Source organism: Chinchilla lanigera, unplaced genomic scaffold, assembly GCF_000276665.1.
Source record: "Chinchilla lanigera isolate Chin_1 unplaced genomic scaffold, ChiLan1.0 scaffold00083, whole genome shotgun sequence".
Classification (NCBI taxonomy): domain Eukaryota; kingdom Metazoa; phylum Chordata; class Mammalia; order Rodentia; family Chinchillidae; genus Chinchilla; species Chinchilla lanigera.
Window position 1 is genome coordinate 6,921,843 of NW_004955484.1, and position 19,926 is coordinate 6,941,768.

At 49.7% G+C, this 19,926-nt stretch overlaps 1 protein-coding gene across 2 annotated transcripts in view; it reads right to left on the reverse strand.

The window, feature by feature from the left end:
- Wwp2 (WW domain containing E3 ubiquitin protein ligase 2) overlaps window positions 1–19,926 on the reverse strand; it is a 113,442-nt gene that overhangs the window by 68,023 nt on the left and 25,493 nt on the right. The window contains exons 4-5 of one of the 2 annotated variants that reach the window (XM_013503940.1): window positions 9,892–10,029; window positions 7,557–7,653 (exon numbers count right to left, since the gene is read on the reverse strand). The exons of the other annotated variant lie outside the window; for it this stretch is intronic. Of the exons in view, the coding sequence (XP_013359394.1) occupies window positions 7,557–7,653; window positions 9,892–10,029 (235 nt within the window). The remainder of the gene's footprint in view (window positions 1–7,556; window positions 7,654–9,891; window positions 10,030–19,926) is intronic. 2 annotated transcript variants of the gene reach the window in all.

The window sequence follows — 19,926 nt, forward strand, 5'->3', positions numbered from 1 at the left end:
CCAAGTGAGCTGAAAACTATGTCCACACAAAAAGCTACACACAGACATTGACAGCAGCTTTACTTACAGCTGCCAAAACACAGGCAACCACGACACGCTTCAGCAAATGAATGGAGAAGCTGGTGCATCCAGATATCAGAATACTGTTCAGCATTAAAAGGAAATTAAAATTAAAAAAAAAAAATCAAGCCATGAAGAGACATGGCAGAACATAAATGCACACTACTAAGTGAAAGAAACCAATCTGAAAAAATTATGTGCTGCATGATTCCAAGTATACAGCATTCTAGGAAAGCCAAAACAATGAAGATAGTCAAAGGTCAACGCCGGGCTGGGGGTGCGGCTCAGTGGTACAGTGCTTGCCTAGCATGCACAAGGCCCTGAGTTCAATCCCCAGTACTCCACCTCTCCCAGAAAAAGTCAATGCCAAGGTTTAGGGGAAGGAACAGATGAAGCACAGGGCAGTGAAACTATTCTGTATGACACCGTAACGGTGGGTATGTGTCCTGATACATTTATCGAAATCCACAGACTTTGAATGACAACAATATGTGGCTGTTGGTCATTATTCTAATAAACATCCCTCTTTGGCAGAACACGTGATAATGGGGGAGACTATGCTGGGGGCACAGGGCACATGGAACTCTTTGTTCCTGATGCTCAATTTTACTATAAACCTAAAGCTGCTCTTAAAGAAACTAAAACAAAAACAGCCAGGCATAATTCTCAAGAAGGCTGAGGCAGGTGGACTGCAAACTCAAGCCAGTTCTGGACAACAGAATTAAAACAATTTAAGCGGGAATGCTCAGTGCAAAAGTCCTAGGTTCAATGCCCAGTACCTACAAAAAAAGAACAGGGGGCTGGAAAGGTCTAGCAAACTCCAAAATACAGCTCAAGTGTGTGAAGTGGTCTCCAAACCCTCAGGGAAGATTTAGGTAAAATCCCTCGCGTGTACTAGCACTAGGGCACCCACCACAGCAGACTGTGATGGTCACCAAGTCATCTGTCTCCTGGAAGACGCAGTCCTGGATGTCAGGGGCCATGACTTCTTGTCTTTTTGTGACCATCACCTCACTCTGAGCCTGGCATTCAGTGTGCGATGACCACTGCCTTCAGCAGCAGGTACCTGTCCTCTGTCCTTTGCCTCCTAAGCAGCTTTCTCCTGAGGTGCATACACAAATACCTACGCAGTAAATCTGAGCGAATGCATCGTTTTAACTAATGCATAATTAATAAGTCAGTGCATAAACGGACGTGTGATTCACCTCTACAGCTACTTCCCCAGTGGGGCCCCTGTACAGTTTCCATCTGTGCCACACACGCCGCTCGGATGCCAGCCCTCACGCTCCCTGCGGGGGGGCCTGGGTCTCAGTTCTCACTGAATTAGTAAATGAATTACATGCATTCCTTTCTCTTCCCCAGCAATCATAATATAGCCGGAGCCAGATATGAAGGAAAGGCTGCTCGGTGGGGGGCCTGAATGGGGAGGGCAGGGCGCTAAACTCAGTGTCAGGCTGACACGGGCGGGCGACATCTCCAAACCCAGGGCCTTTGCGCATCTCAGTGGCCAGTCCTGAGTGAAAGAGTGGCTGGGTGCCCAAAGGCTCAGCTCCTGACTGTCCCTCTCTCTTCCTGTCGCTTTGCTTCCCAATTCTCCCTGGCCCTCCCAGGACTTCCTGAAGTGTTCCCAGCAGGCTCACACCCGGCTGGGTTTATTTTTCTTTCCTTTCTGGGATAGGCTGTCTGCAGACAGAGCCGATGAGCTATTTAGAGCTCACCAGAGAGCTTGGGGCTTCACAAGGCTCCAAGAATATCACTAAAACCTTCAGAGGTCGCCAAGGCCAAGGCAGGGGAGCCAATAAATCTGATATGTTTTCATCCAACAGGACAAACACAGAAGAGGAGAGGAGGGAGAACGAAACTATCACAAGAGGTTCTGAAAATTTCACGTTTAAAAAAAGCCACCAGGAGGAGCAAGTTGGCACGCAAATGCGGACTCCCACTGGCCAAGAGGACAGGAGTGCGGGGCACGGGCAGACTCAGGGCCTCCAGCTCTCCGGCAGGCCCACGCGCACACACTCCTACTACAGAACAACTCACGTCCACATCCGCACGATGAAGAAAAGTATCTGAGCCCTGATATCCAGGGTCTTAGCCAAACTCTCTTACACAGTTTTCAGATCTGTTAATGAAAAGCTTTATGAAGCTAAAGCAGATTCAACACATTCTTCCTTTTTTCGGTTCTTTTTCCTGTCCGGCTACGGAAGCGTCACAGGGACGCAGCCCAAGGGGCCTCCGGGCACAGCCAGTCCCTCGCCTCCTCCTTTCACACAGCAGTGAGGGAAAGAGAAAGAAAAGTCACACGTGGCCAAGGATCGGCAAACCACAAGGGACACAGAGGTTCCCACTTTCCGCTCTTCAGCCTGGCCTGGCGCAGCCATCTGCAACCTCAGAGTGACTGCAAGAGCGTAGCCAGGACCCGCATGGCCCTCCACCTCCACACCCGCCCACCAGGCAGTCTCCGCAAATTCCCACCGCTCTGTCCCTAGTCCTGTTCCTCACTCTGGTCTCTTCCGCTCAGAGTTTTATTTACCTGTTTCATAAATTTCTGTCACACCCCAAAAGTTTAACTCCCCTGGACAGCGGAGGCAGCGCTGCCGGCACCCCTTGTGTGACATGCGCGTTTTGCCAGGTACAGAGACCTGAGCTGATTCATGCAAGGTTCCCAAGGCCGGTCTCGGTCCACCCCAATAGCCAGACCACTGGAGGAGCCCGAGAGAGGTGGGCAGTGCTCACCATACCAACACACACTTCCCCGGGGCTCCACAGTGCACCAGAGGAGGACGCAGCACAAGGCGGCACACTAATTTACAACCCCAGGATGCAATCAGACTGGGAGAGCATTAAGCCAACTCCCTAGTGCTGCTCTGATGCGTTACCTGGAGGGAACCAGCTATCAGCTGGAACCCACTCTCCTCATCCCCAACTAAATACTCAGGCATAGCTGGGCATGGTGGCGCACGCCTGTAATCCCAGCACTCGGGAGGCTGAGGCAGGAGGATCGATGCAAGTTTGAGACCAGCCTGGGCTACAAAGTGAGCTCAACACCAGCCTGAACTGCATAGGGAGACACTGTCTCCAAAAAAACAAACAAAAAAACCCCCACAACTCAGGCCTGGGATTTCTAAGTGACAGCAGCACAGACTAAGAGGCAATATGGTACATCCACTTCCAACCACTGACAAGAATATCACATACACACATTTGCAGAATAGAAGTCAGGGGCCCTAGTACCTGGGTCTGCGGCAGAGGGATACCAAGTCTGAGCCCAGCCTGGACAATTTGGCAACTTAGGGAGCCCTTGGCTCAAAATATAAAATTAAAGATAAAAGAGCTGGGGATGTAGCTCAGGGTGAAGGCCCTGGGTTCAATCCCCAGTATTACCACACACAAAAAAATTATTCTAAGTGTTACTGAGTGTGGTGGCACATGCCTGTAATCCTAGCTACTCAAAAGGCTGAAGCAGGAGGATCACAAGTTCAACCCTAACCTGGGCAACTTAGTGAGACTCTCTCTCAAAATTTAAAAAAAAAAAAAAAAGAAAGACAATAGAAAGGGCTATTGCTGAGGGTTCCCTGGGTTCCATCCCCAATACCACAACAATAACCAAATAAATTAGCTACTACCAAACCTGGAAAACCCCAAAGATCTGAAAACTGTCATGCCAGGTGTAATGGCGCACGCCTGTAATCCTAGCACTTGGGAAACTGAGGCAGGGGGAGCACCTTGAGTTCAAGGCCAGCCTGGGCTACACAGTGAGTTCAAGGCCAGCCTGAACTACCTAGTGAGACCCAGTCTCAAAAATCCAAAATAAACAAGGAAAGTCTTGTCTTCTGTAAGAGCAAACAGTAATTTTTCCAACCCAAAACCAGTGCTGTTTGGTTTCCTTAAGTTTGTAGAGAACAGTTTTTTTATCTACTATTGTAAAATGTTTTTGTTTTTTTTTTTTGTCTTTTTTTGAGACAGGGTCTTGCTATGCAGTTCAGGCTGCCCTTCAGCTCACTTTGTAGCCCAGGCTGGTCTCAAACTCGCAATGATCCTCCTGCCTCAGCCTCCCGAGTGCTGGGATTACAGGCGTGTGCCACCATGCCCGGCTATTGTAGAATATGTATCATGTAAACACAAGAATACATATCCAGTTTAAAAAAGAACAAAATCAAACACCTGGGACTCACCAGTCAGGCAAAGAAATGATGTGACCTTAGAAATTTTGTTCCCTTTCTTCATTATATCAACCTCTTCCCTCCTAAAGAGAACCACTCCCCTGATTTCATTATTCCTATTTGTTTTTAGAATTGGTTTTATTTAGGGCAGGGACTTACTATGTTGTCCTATCTGGTCCTTAATTTTTGAGCTCAGGCAATCTTCCTGCTTCAGCCTCCCAAGTAGTTAGGCCTACAGGTACATGCCACTGCATCCAGCTCTCCCATATATATTTACAGTTTTACCACCTATGAGGATATCCATTTAAAAATGTATCGTTTAGTTCTGTATTTTAGTTTTGTTCTGTTTTGTTTTGTGTTTTTTTTGAGACAGAGTCTTGCTATATAGTTCAGACTGGCCTTAAACTCACTACATAGGCTAGGCTGGCCTCAGCAATCCTCCCGCTTCAGCCTCCTGAGTGCTGGAAGTATGCACCATCACACTCCGTTTTAAACTTTTATATATAACGGCATCATACTATATCTATTTTTCCATGACCTGCTTCTCTTGCTCAATGTTATGTCTCTGAGATTCCACCACGCTAATGCACCTGTCTGTCTTACTGTAGGGCAGTATTCCACAGAGGAGCAGAAGACAAGCTATGGTAATAGTTCTAAAGTCAGCCAGACCCTCTGACTGCACCCTAACGCAGGCTGTCTGCAAACAAACGTATGCGGTATGAGTCGTGCCTCAGTCTGTGCTGGCTTCCATAAGGCACAGCAGATGGGGAGGCAATTAGAGATGTTTCACTTGATTGTTCTTCAGGAGCGCGGCCAAGATCCCACCACGTCTGGAGCGCTGAGGCCTTGCTGGAGCAAGCAGGTGGTGGCGGTGCCGCGCAAGCTCGGGCAGACACACTCCTCAGCGCAAACCCTTCCAAGCTCCACCACTCCACAAAGCAGCAGAAGGGGAATGGGGGTGCTGCTTTGACACCACCGGCCTCGCCTTCAAGGGCACAGCAAACACCTTCCTTTGGTCATGGTGAACAGCACCCAGGTCCAAGAAAAACCTGCCCTTCAGACAACAGAAGCTAAATGCTCAGTCTCGGAAGCACAGGCTGAAGCCCGTCACTCTCTCTGTCCGGGAAGCCAGGACAGGGAGCATGGACTGCCCTGGAGTCTAGAAGGTTCCATTCGCCACCCCCCAACCACAGACCTTGAAAACTGCATGTGCTGTACCTCACTTCTCAGGTTTGGGGGTTCCAGGAAGGGATGCTTCACAGGACAGTGCAGACGTGAGGGAAAGACACTGCCACCTTCACTGAGCCACGCTCAGCACGAGAGACCCGCGGGGTGACTCGGGTCATTCCTACAACAACCCTGGGGCACAGGTGATATCTCCATCCTACACTTCAGGAAACTGAGGCTCCAGTATCACACGGCAGGTAAACGCCAGGCCAGGCTTTGATCCGTCTTCTGATCCCAAAGCCCTACGCGCTTCTCCAGCAGACCAGCTGCGGCAGTATGTACGCAGGTGATCTTCACACTAGGCTCCCCGGGGTGATCTATGAGGACGCAGGACATACACCTGGATGGCAGGGGCCTGTGAAAACACACAGCTCTGTGGACTCTAGTGCTAGGCTCACCGAGAGGATGCGGGAAGGCACTGTGCCCCACCGTGAACCAGCCCTGAACGTCTGCCGTGGAGGGTGGGCAAAGCGTGGTCCCACTTTCTGCTGAGGTCTGGATGCTGTTTCAGGAGGAACAATCTTCCACACAGAGCACACCAAACAAGGGTCTTCAGGATTTAGGAATTTAAGGTTGATCAACTAGAGAAATTCAGAGCCTAATAAACAGGTCAAGAGTTTAGGTCCAAGGTCAGGCGTGGTGGCATACTCCCATAATCCCAGCACTTGGGAGGCTGAGGCAGGAGGATCGTTGTGAGTTTGAGACCAGACTAGGCTACAAAGTGAGCTCAAGGCCAGCCTGAACTGCACAGCAAGACCCTGTCTCAAAAAGACAAAAACAAACAAAAAAAAGAGTTTGGGACCAAACTTGTCAAAAACTAGACTCTGCCCTTCCAGCCCCATACTCAGGGACATCAGTGTGTGTGACACAGACTCTCCAAGTCCAGCTAAAAGACCAAGGTAGCGGTTACGAGACACCAAACTCAGAAGGCTTCACTCTGCGGAGAACGAAGTGCTGAAGTGTCCTTGCTCCCAGCTGTCCCCGCTGTCCCCTCCAGCTCTGGACTGTGCTTTCGCTGACACAGGACTAGCCAGTCACACTGCCGGTCCCGTCCTGTCACACCTGACAACTGGCCCCATCTTGTGAGCCATCTAGCAAGGCACAGAAAATACACCTGGTCTTCAGGCATCGGTAACACCTCTGCAGAGACTCGGAGAGAGAGCGGGGACCTGCTCTCTCTAAGGATACTATGGACGAAAGATCCAAACCTCCACCCGGTCTGGCCCCACTAGCTCCCAGTCACCTAGTAAACCCACAAAACAAGCAAATCTCGAGAAGCCCACAGCTGTCCTTGCAGGGACCTGTCCAGAGCCTGTAAGTGCTGGCTGAAACCAGGCTCCATTGTTCAGAGAACTGTACCTCGCTCCCTAGGATTTGTGTGAGGGGATTTTTACCAGTTACTCTTTCTTGGTAGATGACAAAGATCTATGGACTATATGCATAGGATTCCTTTCCTTAAAAAGTCTGGGAGTTTTGTACTCTGTAATAAGCATTAAAGAAAGAAGCAACCTCCTTCCTCATCTCTCTGAGTCTAACACGTTTAAAGCTACTCTCCTGCCTAGGAATTCAGTTGCTCTGCGTTGGACAGGAGTTGTACCATTAACACAGGTGTAAGATGGGAATTGCGACAGATGATCTGACATCACTTGTGAGACGCGTAACAAGTAAAACACATCTTGAACTCTAAGTGTAGAAGGTTTTAACCAACACTCCAAAAGGAACCACGAACCATCCCCAAATGTAGAAATGCAGTCAGAATCTTTCACATCAGAGAATCAATGCTGTAAGCACTTCCATGTGCATCTTAGAAGGACAACTGTAGCCACCACAGTCCCTTATGTATAAAAAAGCAGTCACATTCTCTGATCAATGGGTGCTTTTACCCAAACAACCTACCCAGCCCCAACCTTTATCAAGGAACCACTGACCCTTCTAAGAAGCCTGAGTTCTCTACTCCCCTCTGGAACCCCTTAACATAGTCTGTCAATTGTAAGAGCTCTGAAATCTGCAGTAGTTGCTAAGTTAAGCCTCAGGACGCATCTTAGCCTGTTTTCAATAGCTTCGAGCATGTTCCCAGCTCCTCCTCATCAACAACAGGGGTCTTACCGGGATCTCCCACCAAAGCAGTTTGTGCTGGTGGGCGGGTGCCTGTTCTCGGAAGCTACACTTGACCCGCTGGACTCTCTGGAAGGCAGCTGTGATCCTAGAAAGGGGATCAATCAGAAGAAAAGACAGAAATGTTGAGAAACAGTCCTTGTTTGAGAGTTGAGAACTCTGTGTATTGCAGTCACCCACCAGGATGGGTGTGGACATCACCATCACTGCAGTTGCTGGCGCAAGAAGGAATAAGGACAATCACAGGAGATCTGATTCACACGGTGACCCAGGGGGCTCAAACCCAGGAACCTGCTTCTCTTCACCAAGACACGCAAGGATGTCCACGGCACTAACACAGGAACTTGGGCCTCAAGGGTGTGAAACCAGATGCCGACATGCAGAGTGGGCACAAGGGTGGGGACGTTACTCCATGGTGCAACCAGACAGCTCTTTTGAAAAGCCAAATCATGGGTGGGGGGGTAGTGCACGCCTGTAACCCTAGCACCTGGGAAGCTGAGGAGAGAGGATCACAAATTCAAGCCCAGCCTGAGCAACTTGGTGACTTAGCAAGACCCTAGTTTTAAATTTAAAAAAATTTTTTTAAGTTTAAAAAGGGTTATAAGGCCGGGCGTGGTGGCGCAGGCCAGTAATCCCAGCACTTGGGAGGCTGAAGCAGGAGGATTGTTGCGAGTTTAGACCAGCCTGGGCTACAAAGTGAGCTCAAGGCCAGCCTGAATTGCACAGAGAGACCCTGTCTCAAAAAGACAAAAAGCAAAACAAAACAAAAAGGGGTATAGATAGAGCTCAAGCCAAAGGCCCAGATTTAACCCCTGTACTGCAAAAATAACAATGATAAAATAAAGGGTCTAATCACACCATGACACTCTCTTACTAAAAGTCCTTCAGGCCGGGCATGGTGGAGCATGCCTGTAATCCCAGCACTCAGAAGACTGAGGCAGGAGGACTGCTGCAAGTTCGAGACCAGCCGGGGCTACATAGTGAGCTCAAGGCTAGCCTGAAATGCATAGGGAGACCCTGTCTCAAAAAGACAAAAAAAAAAAAAAAAAAACAAAGTAAAAACCCTTTAACAGCTTTCTGCTTCCCAGGACGAAGTCTGACATGGTTACCGGTGTGTGCCGGGCAGCTCAATCTGATCAGAGCAGACCTGCCTCACTGGCCTCCCAGGACCTAGATACCTCTGTCCCCAGACCCAGCCGCTCTGCTCCTCACACCCCCAGCTTGGCCTGTCTGAAGTCTTCCCGCCCACCCCTCACAGGAACCTTCCTGCACACCCCAGCTTAGCTGAGATCGCCCGAGGAAGGCATCTCTGACCACTCCGTACTTCTCCTTCCTAGCCTCTGTCACAAGCGGTCATGTCATTATTCATGTTTACTCATTCGCTACTTAACTTCTCCTGCCTCAGCAAGGAGGCTGCAACTCCGGGGGATGGAAATCATGTGGATGCGGCCCCCCACCCCACCGTCCAGCCAACACTGCATGAAGAGCTGGCCGCACGAGCGGCCCAGTTCTGCTGCCCGTGGCGAATGAGGGAAGGATGTTTGCTCTTTTCCCTGCGCCAGAAGGTCCCCAAGCACTGATCAACCCAACAGAGGGATTCCGGCCAGCAGCCAAGGTCCACCCCCTCGCTGAGATGCCTCCCAACTGCCCTTGAACTAGAATGTAAAGTTCACCCTCTGGAAGCTTGCTGAGGCCCTGAAAAGTGTCACAGTTACGGCATATCTGACAAAAACATTTTGTGAGAAAAAATGTGGAGAAAACCAACTCATTTCAGACCTCAGACTTCAGGAAATAATTTCCTCCTCCATTGAAAGGTGAATAATTTCAGACAAAAGAAACAAACTAGCCACCTTCAGGACAGAGCAGGGGACACTCTCCGACCTCCCTGCCTTGGCCTGCTCACGGCCAGCGTGCATCTCTAGAGGACGCAGTTCCCTGCCCGGCCCATGCCACCTCCTAAAAGCCCCTTAGACCACACTGGGGGGCATAGCTGGGTTTGGGAGAGGAAATATGGGCCAGAGTCATGTTTGCTAACAATGTTTTCTTTTCTGAAGCCCATGAGGGATGAAAAGATGTTTTTCTCCACTTTCTACACAAACAGTACATAAAGAGGTGACGTTTATCAGTCCTTGATCAGAAGGCAGCCCTTGGAAAATCACATCGGGATTTTGACCCAGGAGGAGCAAGAGACTCAGGGCTGGCTATGGACTAAGCAGCACCCCAAACCAAGAGGGCCTGCAGAGCAGCAAGTCCCAGCACCTCCTGCCCCCGCCTGGCCCGGCCCACCCTGGCCCGGCGCGGCCCTGGGGAGCGGGGCGGCACTCACCGTCTGTCATGGCACTGCCATTAGGCACGCTTCCCACGTCAACAGCAGGCCCGTCCAGGAAAATCGTCAGCTCTCCGCCTGACACAACACTGCCTTTGTTCTCTGTCTGCAGGTTCAGGGTCAGCTGCGTGTTCTCCACTGTGGGGCACAAAATGCAACACGCGTGGACTAAATCAAATGCACCCCAAGTTCTGAGTCTGCAGGTGAGCAACTCCCAGTGCCCCCGGCCACGCCCACCTGCATCTCCGAGTCTGTCTCCTGGCATGGAAAAAAAGAGCGGGAAGGAATGTGGGTAACGGTGACCGCCGTGGTTGTGTTAGGCTGGTAGGAAAGAGTTGCTCTTTTTTTCTAAACATTTTATTCGCTAGGTTAGGCACAGCACTGTGAGAGAAAGGGGCGTTAATGGTGTACAGAAGAATGGGACACTGGCTGCACAGCATCCCCGCAAACTACAGGAAGAATAAAAGGAAGAGAAACAAGCCATGGCCCCCAAGGAAGAGGAGGCCTACAGAGACCTATTCTCCTCTTTTTTTTGGGGGGGTGGGGTTTCCAGGACCGGGAATCGAACTCACGACCTTGCACTTGCCAGGCAGGCGCTGTGCACTGAGCTACATCCCCAGCCTGGACCTATTCTCCTCTTACTGGAGGCTTATTCTGCTTTTCATTGAGTTAAAGGTACTTCTTGCACCAGGTGTGGTGGCACACACCTGTAATCTCAGCACCTAGGAGGCTGAGGCAGGAGGATCTCTGTGAGGCCAAAGCCAACCTGGGCTACACTGTGAGTTCAAGACCAGCCTGAACTACACAGCAAGACCCTGTCTCAAATAAACAAACAAAGCAAAAGGTACTTCTTGTTTTGTTTTGGTGCTAGGGATCAAACCTAGGGCCTATACATGCTAAACTTGTATTCTACCTCTAGCTACACCCTCAACCCCAAAATATATTCTTAAAAATTTTAATCCTGCTACACATGGTGTGCCTGTCTGGAATCCCAGTTACTCAGAAAGCTCAGGCAGGGCAATCACTAGTTCATGGCCAACCTGGGCAACACAGTGAGACTTTGTATCAAAAAAACAAATGAACAACAACAACAACAAAGGCTTTAATCCCTCAAACGCATCGTTTTGAAATACAGGGGGAAATTTCAAAGCCATCAAAGCTCACTCCAGCAAGTCGGCCCCATCGGTCCTGTAAAAAGAGACCTGGCAACATCTGGCTGTGTGACCCAGGTGAGACCTCCTCACCAGACCACAAGGCAGAGTCAGCGGGGCAGGCAGATCAGAAGAGGTGGGCAACCCCGGCAGGAGACCGAACACACTGAGGCTGCAGCAGCGCGAAACCTGAAACCCGGGGCGGGCAGGAAACGCCAGTGACACCCCAGCTCCACCACCCGGCCCGCCATGCTACAGGTTTCAATCCAAGTAAATGCTCTGCCCAGGCCAACTGCTTGCTTCCTCCTGTTCAGTTCAGCCAGTGAGGAGCACCCAGCGGTTCCCGAGCTCCCCTGCACCTTACAAGCCCAGGCCAGGGAAGTGCCACAGGGTGGAACTTCCCTCCTCCCTGCCCCACACCCAGTCCCCTACTTTGTTTTCCTTCGCCGTCACTGTTGTAGTATTACCTGTTTTCTAGACAGAGCAGGGTATTATAAATAACTGTCTCCATCAGCACTAAGGTAAATTTGTGCTCTTTCTAGGGATCGTTTCCCTCACATCCCCCCAAAAATAACAAGCCAGCTTCAGACCTAAGAAAAAGAAAGCTGGGGGTGGTGCGCACACCTGTACACCTGTAATCCCAGCACCTGGGAAGCTGCGGCAGGAGGATCACTGTGAGTTCAACACCAGCTTGAACTATAGAGTGAGATCTTGTCTCAAAAAAAAAAAAAAAAGAAAGAAAGAAAAGAAAAGAAAAGGCTCTCCAAGAACTTCACAAAAAACCTGAATCGATTCCAGGATCTCTTACAGGAAGGTAGCAGGCAGGCAGCCTCCAGCTCTCCTAAGCATCTATCTCCTGAAGCTCTCTTCTCGCAGCTCCCTCCCCGCAGGATCTCTGCAGCTCCTTTATGTGCCGGCTATTTTCAGTTTCTAAACATTTCTATAAAGTATCACTTGTCGTGTGGAAGCCAGCTCCTCCAGGGGCCGAGGACAGCCCTCCACCCACCAGCATCCCGGCATGAATGTCCGTGTGCCACTCAGAAGCAGAACCTCAGGTCTGGTCAAGTCCAAGGGGACGGCAGCACGTCACGATCGTCATGACGCCAGTGCCACCCCGAGAGAGACCCCAGGCCAGCCGAGCCGCTCCCAAGCCCCGACCACTGAAACTGGGGGATGACACGTTTGCTCATTTATTTCTTTGCTTTTCAGTGGTACTTGGTACTGGCCCAGAGCCTGGAACTCACCTCTATCCCCATGCCGTTTTTTATTCTGAGACATGGTCTGGCTTATGTTCCCCATGCTGGCCTCAAACTTGGTTTTTTTGGTTTGTTTTTAGTATTATATTGATATTTTTATTCTGATCCACTACATTATTTTTATTTTAAAGAGAAAAAAACCAAAATTTCAAAACAAGGTAACAGGAAAGAGACAATGGTTACTACGTGGCATACTGTTACCTTTAGTTACTCGGAGCACAAGATTTCAGCATTTAATTGTCCAAACAATATTAGAAACTTTCTTCCCAATGAACTACAAGAAATTAGTGCTACAACTATCTTAACTATCTTACAAATATATATATATATATATATATACACACACATATGTTTTGTTTCGTTTTGTTTTTTGCTTTTCCCTTCCTTCTTTTCTCAATTCTCCCATTTTAGTTTGTCATTCCTTTTGAAGTTTCTTCCCATTTTACAGTATCTATTGTACATTTTGGATCTTATTTACTCTTTCAGTTTCTCACACTAAGAAGACAACACAACGTCTACACATGTGCATCTGGTTTATTTCACTTAGGAATATGGTCTCGAGTTGCATACATTTACCTGCAAATGACTCCAGTTTATCCTTCTTTATGGCTGAGTAGTACACCGTTGTATAAAAAGACCATATATTTTTTATCCATTCCTCAGCTGGGCATTTGGGTTGTTTTCAAGATCTACTTATTACAAATTATATTGCTATAAACATGGGTGCATATATATCACTGTGATACGATGTTTTTAATTCTTCTAGAAAGATACCTAGAAGGGGAATAGCTGGGTCAAATGAGACCTTCAATCGTAGTTTCCTCCTCTCGTAGTTTTCTGAGGAATCTCCACACTGATTTCCACAGCACTTGCACTGCAGCAGTGCAGAAGGGTTCTTTTTTTCCCACACGGGCTCAAACGTGTGATCCTCCTGTCTCAGCCTCTAAGAGTGCTAGGATTACAGATCTGTGCCTCCATGCTCTGCTATTTATTTACTTTTTAAAGTGAGGTCAGTCAGGCGTGGTGGCGCAAGCCTGTAATCCCAGCACTCAGGAGGCTGAGGCAGAAAAATCACTGTGAGGCCAGTCTGGGTTACAAGGTTAAGTTCAAGGCCAGCCTGAAACACACAGCAAGACCTTTTCTCTGTCTCTGTCTCTGTGTCTCTTCTTTTTTGTACTGGGAATCGAACTCAGAACCTTGTTGGTGCTGTGCTGCTGAGCTATATCCCTGGCCAAGACCCTGTCTCAAAAAAAACCAAAAAAAGGGTAGGGAGAAAGAAGGGAGGGAAGGAGGGGAAGGGAAGTCTCCCCACTCCCATCTCCAGGCGAGATGCAACACGGAAGTCTCGGGTAACACCCCAGGGGCTAACTGGGCAGGCGCTGTCAGCCACCTCAGGGTCCAACCTCAGTTACCACCCAAAAGCTGTGCAGCATGAACAACTTCTTCACCTGAGCGTCTCTGCCTCCCTCCCTGCAAAACAGGAGGAATCACAGCGCCTTCTTCGGAGGACACCCGGGAAGACCTCAGGAGCCCCTAGTAAGCTCCTCATAAGCTGCCATTTCTATTACCTTCCCGTTGACTTTGCTGGTTCTATGCTGAAGAGTTTTCCTTGGTCTAATTTATTCATTTTATGTTGCTCTGGACCCTTCCGAGGCTTCTTTTTGATGGCAGCAACAAACGCCTCAGAATCATGCAGGGTAGCCACACAACCAACAGAGGGTAAACGGTCTTATCTTGCTTCTAGGACACCCCTGAAGATGCCTAGCCTCTGGGCTCAGAGCAGCGCTGTCAGGACCATTCAGACGTGGGCATTGGAGAAGGGCCCCCGCTCCCCTTCTCGCTTCTCTGAGCCCACCATTTTCAAACAGATATGGTGTGTGTCCCTCCATCCCTAGAGGATGATGGCATCCAGAAGCAAGATGGAGGAGCCCAAAGCTGCCAAGCCCACCCCCGTGACGGCCACGCTGCCGCTGTCCCCTGACAGAAGCCACAGGCACAACCTGAACTTTTCTCCCCAGGTCTCACCCCAAGGCTCAGCTGGGCTCAGCCGAGTCCTTATAGCCTCAGGGGCTTCGCGGTCGCCCTAGGAGCCTTGGGGCACACTTTACCTTCAAGAGCCACTGAGGAACAAGGGCGTCTTTTCTCTTTGAGAACAGAACCATCCACTGTTTTATTTACCAAAAGGAGAGCCAGAGAGACCCGGGCCACCAGGATCACAGCCAAGTGATCAAAGCTGCTGTCACTAAGAACACGGTGCCTTAGTGATGGCTTCTAGAATGACGCACAAAACGTCACTCTTCCAGTCTGCTAACGGCATTTAAGCTGAATCTAATCAAGCCTCTACACCTATTTTCCAGGTCACAGAACTAAGGGGCAGAGAAACAGATTAGACGACGCCACGAGACAGGCAGGCAAATCCAGGATGCGGAACACCCCCAGGCTGACTCTCCTGGGCGCCTGCAGAAGTCAGGGGCATTAGGTACACTTTTATTTCTCAAAAAGGGAGGAGAGAGATTCTTCTAAGTTTAAAGAACTGTAACCACCGAATGCCACACAAGAATTTTTACTAGACCTTGGTTTGAAAAAATATATATATTCTTGGGACAACTGAGGAAATTTGCATACAAACGGGCTACTACCTATTGTTTGAAATTACTGTTAATTTTAGATTCAAAAACAGTACTATGGCTTTTACATAAGAATATTCTTATTTTGAGAAGCAGGAGTAAACTATAGCACCATCTGCACTTATGCTCAAGTGGCTCTTATAGAATAGGCTGAAGATTTTAGAAATACAGGGTCCCGCTATCTCCCATCTACGCTCAAACAGCTGGAGCCACACACTCACCCACAGAGATAAGATGAACTAGACGCCGCAGAAGGTTAAGTGTGGGGTCCGGGCGGCGGGCGTGTGGGTGTTCACCGCACTACTCTTTCCATACTTCTGCATGCTCGCAAATTTCATAATAAACAACTGGAAACATTTTTTAATTGGCAAGGCTATTAAAAAATTAAACCTCTGAGAACAGAACACCCTGTTATTCTCCTTAAAAAAAATCCAGAGCCAGGGGAGCCCTACAATGCATAATAGGTCTAAAGAAACCATTAGGTAATTGAGTGACAGACTTGCGCGCACAGGAGGCTGAAGGCCAAGTGCGGCTGGAAAACATATACTGGAGCCTCGGTTATAAATAGCAGCCCAGCCGCCTCACCTCTGGGCCCTCTGGCTTCACACAGCCGCACTGACGACTCCACAAAGGCCCTTTCTCCTCCCGCACGTCTTCCTGGTATGAGGCCCCGCTGAAAAGTCAAGAAACACACAGGCCCTGGGGGTGCAGCGCGGTGCGGAGCATGTGCCGGGCATGTGTGGGGCCCTGGGTTCCATCCCCAGCACCAAGGAGGAAAAAAGACAGAAAGGAACTCATGAACCAGTGCGTGTAGGAGGGCAGCTTCCACAACTGGAATGGGACTTGGCAGGGGAAGCTCACCTCACTCTTAGCCTCAGCAGGCCCTGCCCCAGCTGGGTTCTTGCGGCTCACAGAAGTGCACTGAGCACCTACGATTTTACAGGCACTGTGACTGGGCAGGAACAAGACGGGCACAAATCCGTGCTCCTGGAGCACTCAGTATATTGTCACTGGAAGGACATGGAAAACAAGCTATTAAAAAAGAAAAAAAAGCAAACTGTTTAATGTGTTGCAAAGTGGCAAGTGCAACAGGAAAAAATGAAACAAGAAAACAGGATGTAAGCCAGGCATGGTAGCACACACCTGTAATCCTCTAGTCTCAGCACTCAGGAGGCTGAGGCAGGAGGACTGCAAGTACAAGGTCAGACTGCACTACGTAGCAAGACCCTGTCTCAAAAATAAAGAAGACCGGGTGTGGTGGTGCACGCCTATAATCCCAGCACTCAGGAGGCTGAGGCAGGAGGATCCCCAGGAGTTCCAGGCCAGCCTGGGCTGCCCAGTGAGTCCAAGGCCAGCCTGAACTGCATAATGAGACCCTGTCTCAAACCAAACCAAACCAAAACAAAAGAACCCATAAATTAAAAAATAAAGAAGCAAGGAAAAAAGAAGGAAGGAAGAAAGGAAGTTAGGTGGTTTGGAGTGGAAAAGTCTCATTAGGAGGCGATAACTGAGTAGGGACTTAAAGAGCTCTGTGAAAGCACGTGTGCCTGTCAGAAACCGCAGGGAGGCCCGTGCAGCTGGAGCGAAGTGTAAGAAAAGAGCAGCAGGGCAGGACGTGAGGGCAGGAGGTAAGCGGAGCCCATGAGAAAGGCCTGGAGCCCTTGCCAGGCCCTTGGCAGTTGTTCTGCATGACGCGGGGTTCTCAAAAGGAAGTGACGTGACTCCTATCACAGCACCATCACTCTGGCTGCAGACTAAGCCAGGGCTGAAGTAGCCGCGACCAGGCGGACCACAGCAACCATGCCGGAGACAAAGGTGTCGGCCCGGGCTGAGGCAACGGCGGTGTCTTCCAGGAACACGGTGCCCTCGGCCTCTCTCTGGGATGTTAGAAAAGACCCTTGACCCCTCCCCCACAACACATCTGCAGGCCCACAGGCCCGCCCACCTCTGAGAATCAGTTTTGGACAAATCATACGCAGGGGCTGCAGAAAGGGGCCGAGTGAGAGCATGGCTGGCGGGAGAAGGATGCAACTGGGGGCAAATGGAACATATACAATGAAAACAGTCCGCTGGCAAGAGACGGCAGCTCCACCATGGGAGCCAAGGCCTCCTGAGCCCCGCCTGGGCCCGTGCCAGCTTCGGCAATCAGCAAACATACCTCTTCAGCCACAGGACCGTACGCTTCTGTTCCGCTCTAAGCACCAACCTTTACCCCCATACCTTGCGGTGCTACCTTACAGAGGTCGACAGACAGCAACTGGCTGGCTATTACAGGCTAAGGGAAAGGGTCTGGGGAATCTCAAGGACCGTGCCGGGGCAGCCCTTTAACACCCAGCATGACAGACACCAGTATCTGAACAAGAGATCCCCCCATGAGCTCAGGGAAGCACGGACAGACAGAGGGACATGCTGAGCCACGCTTAGGAACAGACAGCAAAACCCACGATGTAGGCAGCTGGACAGGATAAGCTGTCCTGTTTCTTCTGCAATAAACTGCACCGGGTGCAAAGAGGAAGGAGGGGCTCTAGGGTAAAAGAGACTTAAGAGACCTTGCAATCTCAGGGCCAGGGCTGCAGCTCAGGGTGAAGCCCTCAGTGCACTCTCCAGCACCAAAAACAGAGAGAGACAGCGATTTTATTTGGCTAACAACGAAATATTCGAGTCACATAAACCTATGGGAAAAAAGAGAAACCTTCATAAAACAACTGAGGAGATGTAAAAACTGGCTGGAGAATTACTGAAATTAAACAATTACCCTTGGTGGTAAAATTGGCATCAAGGCTATGTTTTTAGTTTTTTCTTTTGTTTTGGGGGGGTTGGGGATCAAACCCATGGTGTCGTGTGTGCCAGGTAAGCGCTCTACCACTGAGCTGCACTCCAGCCCTAAGTTCTGATCCTGAAGAGTCCTTGTCTTTGGGAGAGACATACCGCAGTATCCCCAGATGAAACGTACCTGGGGTTTACGTAAAACTATCGGGGGGTTGTGAGTGGGGAGATGGGTGAGAAGGGAGTGGCTGCTGACGAGGCGCACCCGGGGGTTTGGTTACTACTCTCTGAACTTCTGAGTGTGCTCACATTTGGCACACAGGCCCCTGCCAGCACACCTAAGGCACACACAGCAACTGCAGGTTAACTAAGAAACTTACAACAAGCCAACATTCATGTATAGTCTGAAATCTGAAAAGGCAGAAAACATACCGGCCGAGCTGTTTGGGTAACGACTCCGACCCTTGTTTCCTCATTTCAAAACCTCAGATCTGCAAGTGGTTTCGGGTTAATAATTTCCTACTGCGGAGAGCTGCTCACCGTAACAAGGATGAGTAATATTTTTCTAAGAGCTACTTTTTCCCTTTCTTGACGTGGACATTTTAATATGTTGTTTGCATAAGGTACTAATAAATAAGAGACAAATATAATAGGGCATGGAAGTTGCTTTCTTTATCCCAACGAAAGAAAATGATTTAAACCATAACCGCCAAACCATGCTACTATAAATGCAGTTCCGTTATGAAATCCAGAACTGTTGCCCGCACAGTTTCACCGGCGTGCACAAAAAGCTTTGCGGTGTAAGGTCTTCATCATCACCGTCTCCCTCCATTCCCACACCGACGAAGCACGCATGCGTGTACACACCTCTTTCTTTCTCCCCTGCGTGCAGGGACATCAAACCCAGGGCCCCTGCGTAACAGTCTCTGTTCTACCACTGAGCTACACCCAACCCGCAGCACACATCTTTAAAAAATGAAAAACTGTTTTCTTTTTCTTCCTAATTCAGAATGCACTTCTGTGGCTTTACCTGGAAATCTTCTGACGCAAAAGTAGGAAGCTTTTAGGGCAGAGCAAGTATTTGAGGGTTAAGAGTCTCTGAAGCGCGATGAAGATGGGATTAATTTGGCCCAAGCAGAGCTGCTCGGTGGAACAAGCCTCCTTCTTCCTGCCTCCCCACACCCTGGGTCCCTGAGGGCCGTCAAAAGCAAGTGAACATAAGCAGAGCATTCATTAACAGGGCAGCGCTCATTCTACACACAACTGCCAAATGCCGGCGCACAGAGGGACAGAACCAGAGGAAATTCCAGAAGGAGAGAGAGTAAACGGCCTCCTTTCCACTCCCGGGCTCCCCGTACCTCAGAGCCACACAGGCAGGAGTCCGCCCAGGCCGAGAGAGCGCTCTTTCAGATGCCCCGCGTGTGGCAAGGAAGCCAGGGGCCCCGAGATGCGCCACCACGAGGTCTCTGCGACCTGCCTCCAACCATAGCTAGCGCCTGACAGTAAGAATCTTTCCCACCACGCTGGAACCAGGCTGTAAACACTGGAACTCAGAGAACCAAGGGTGGCTGCTTCACCCACCTCGCCTGGGCCCCGAGACTCACACACTGGTGGGGTCTTCCCGGAACACAGCCGGGCGGCTGTGCGGCTGCCGAGGGCCTGCCCTTCCCCGGGGCTTGCTCATGGCCTTGGTCTATGAAGCTGCCCTAACTCTTCTAGAGAAAAGGGCTTCATTTTATAAAAACCAGTCTGTGGACTGTTCTTTCTCTTTTCTTATTCATTGATTCCAGAAACATCCACTGGGTGCCTATAACCTGCCAGACACTGCTTGAAGCAGGGTTATTACGATGGAGAAGCCATACAGGAACAGCTCCTGCTTTTAACAACCTCACAAGTCTTCAGAAGAAGTGAAAGGAACTAAGTAGTCTCACCAAGAATGTACAGTTGCGGGCCGGGGATGTAGCTTAGTGGCATAAGTGCTTGCCTGGCAAGCCTGAGGTCATGAGTTCGATTCCCAGTACAAAACAAAAAAAAAATGTTGCTATTGATAAGCTGGGCATGGTGGTGCATGCCTGTAATCCCAGCACTCGGGAGGCTGAGGCAGGAGGATCATTGCGAGTTCGAGACCAGCCTGGGCTACAAATTGAGCTCAAAGCCAACCTGAACAGCAGAGCGAGACCCTGCCTCAAAAAGACCAAAAAAGAAAAAAAGAAAAAAAGTACAGTTGCAACCGTG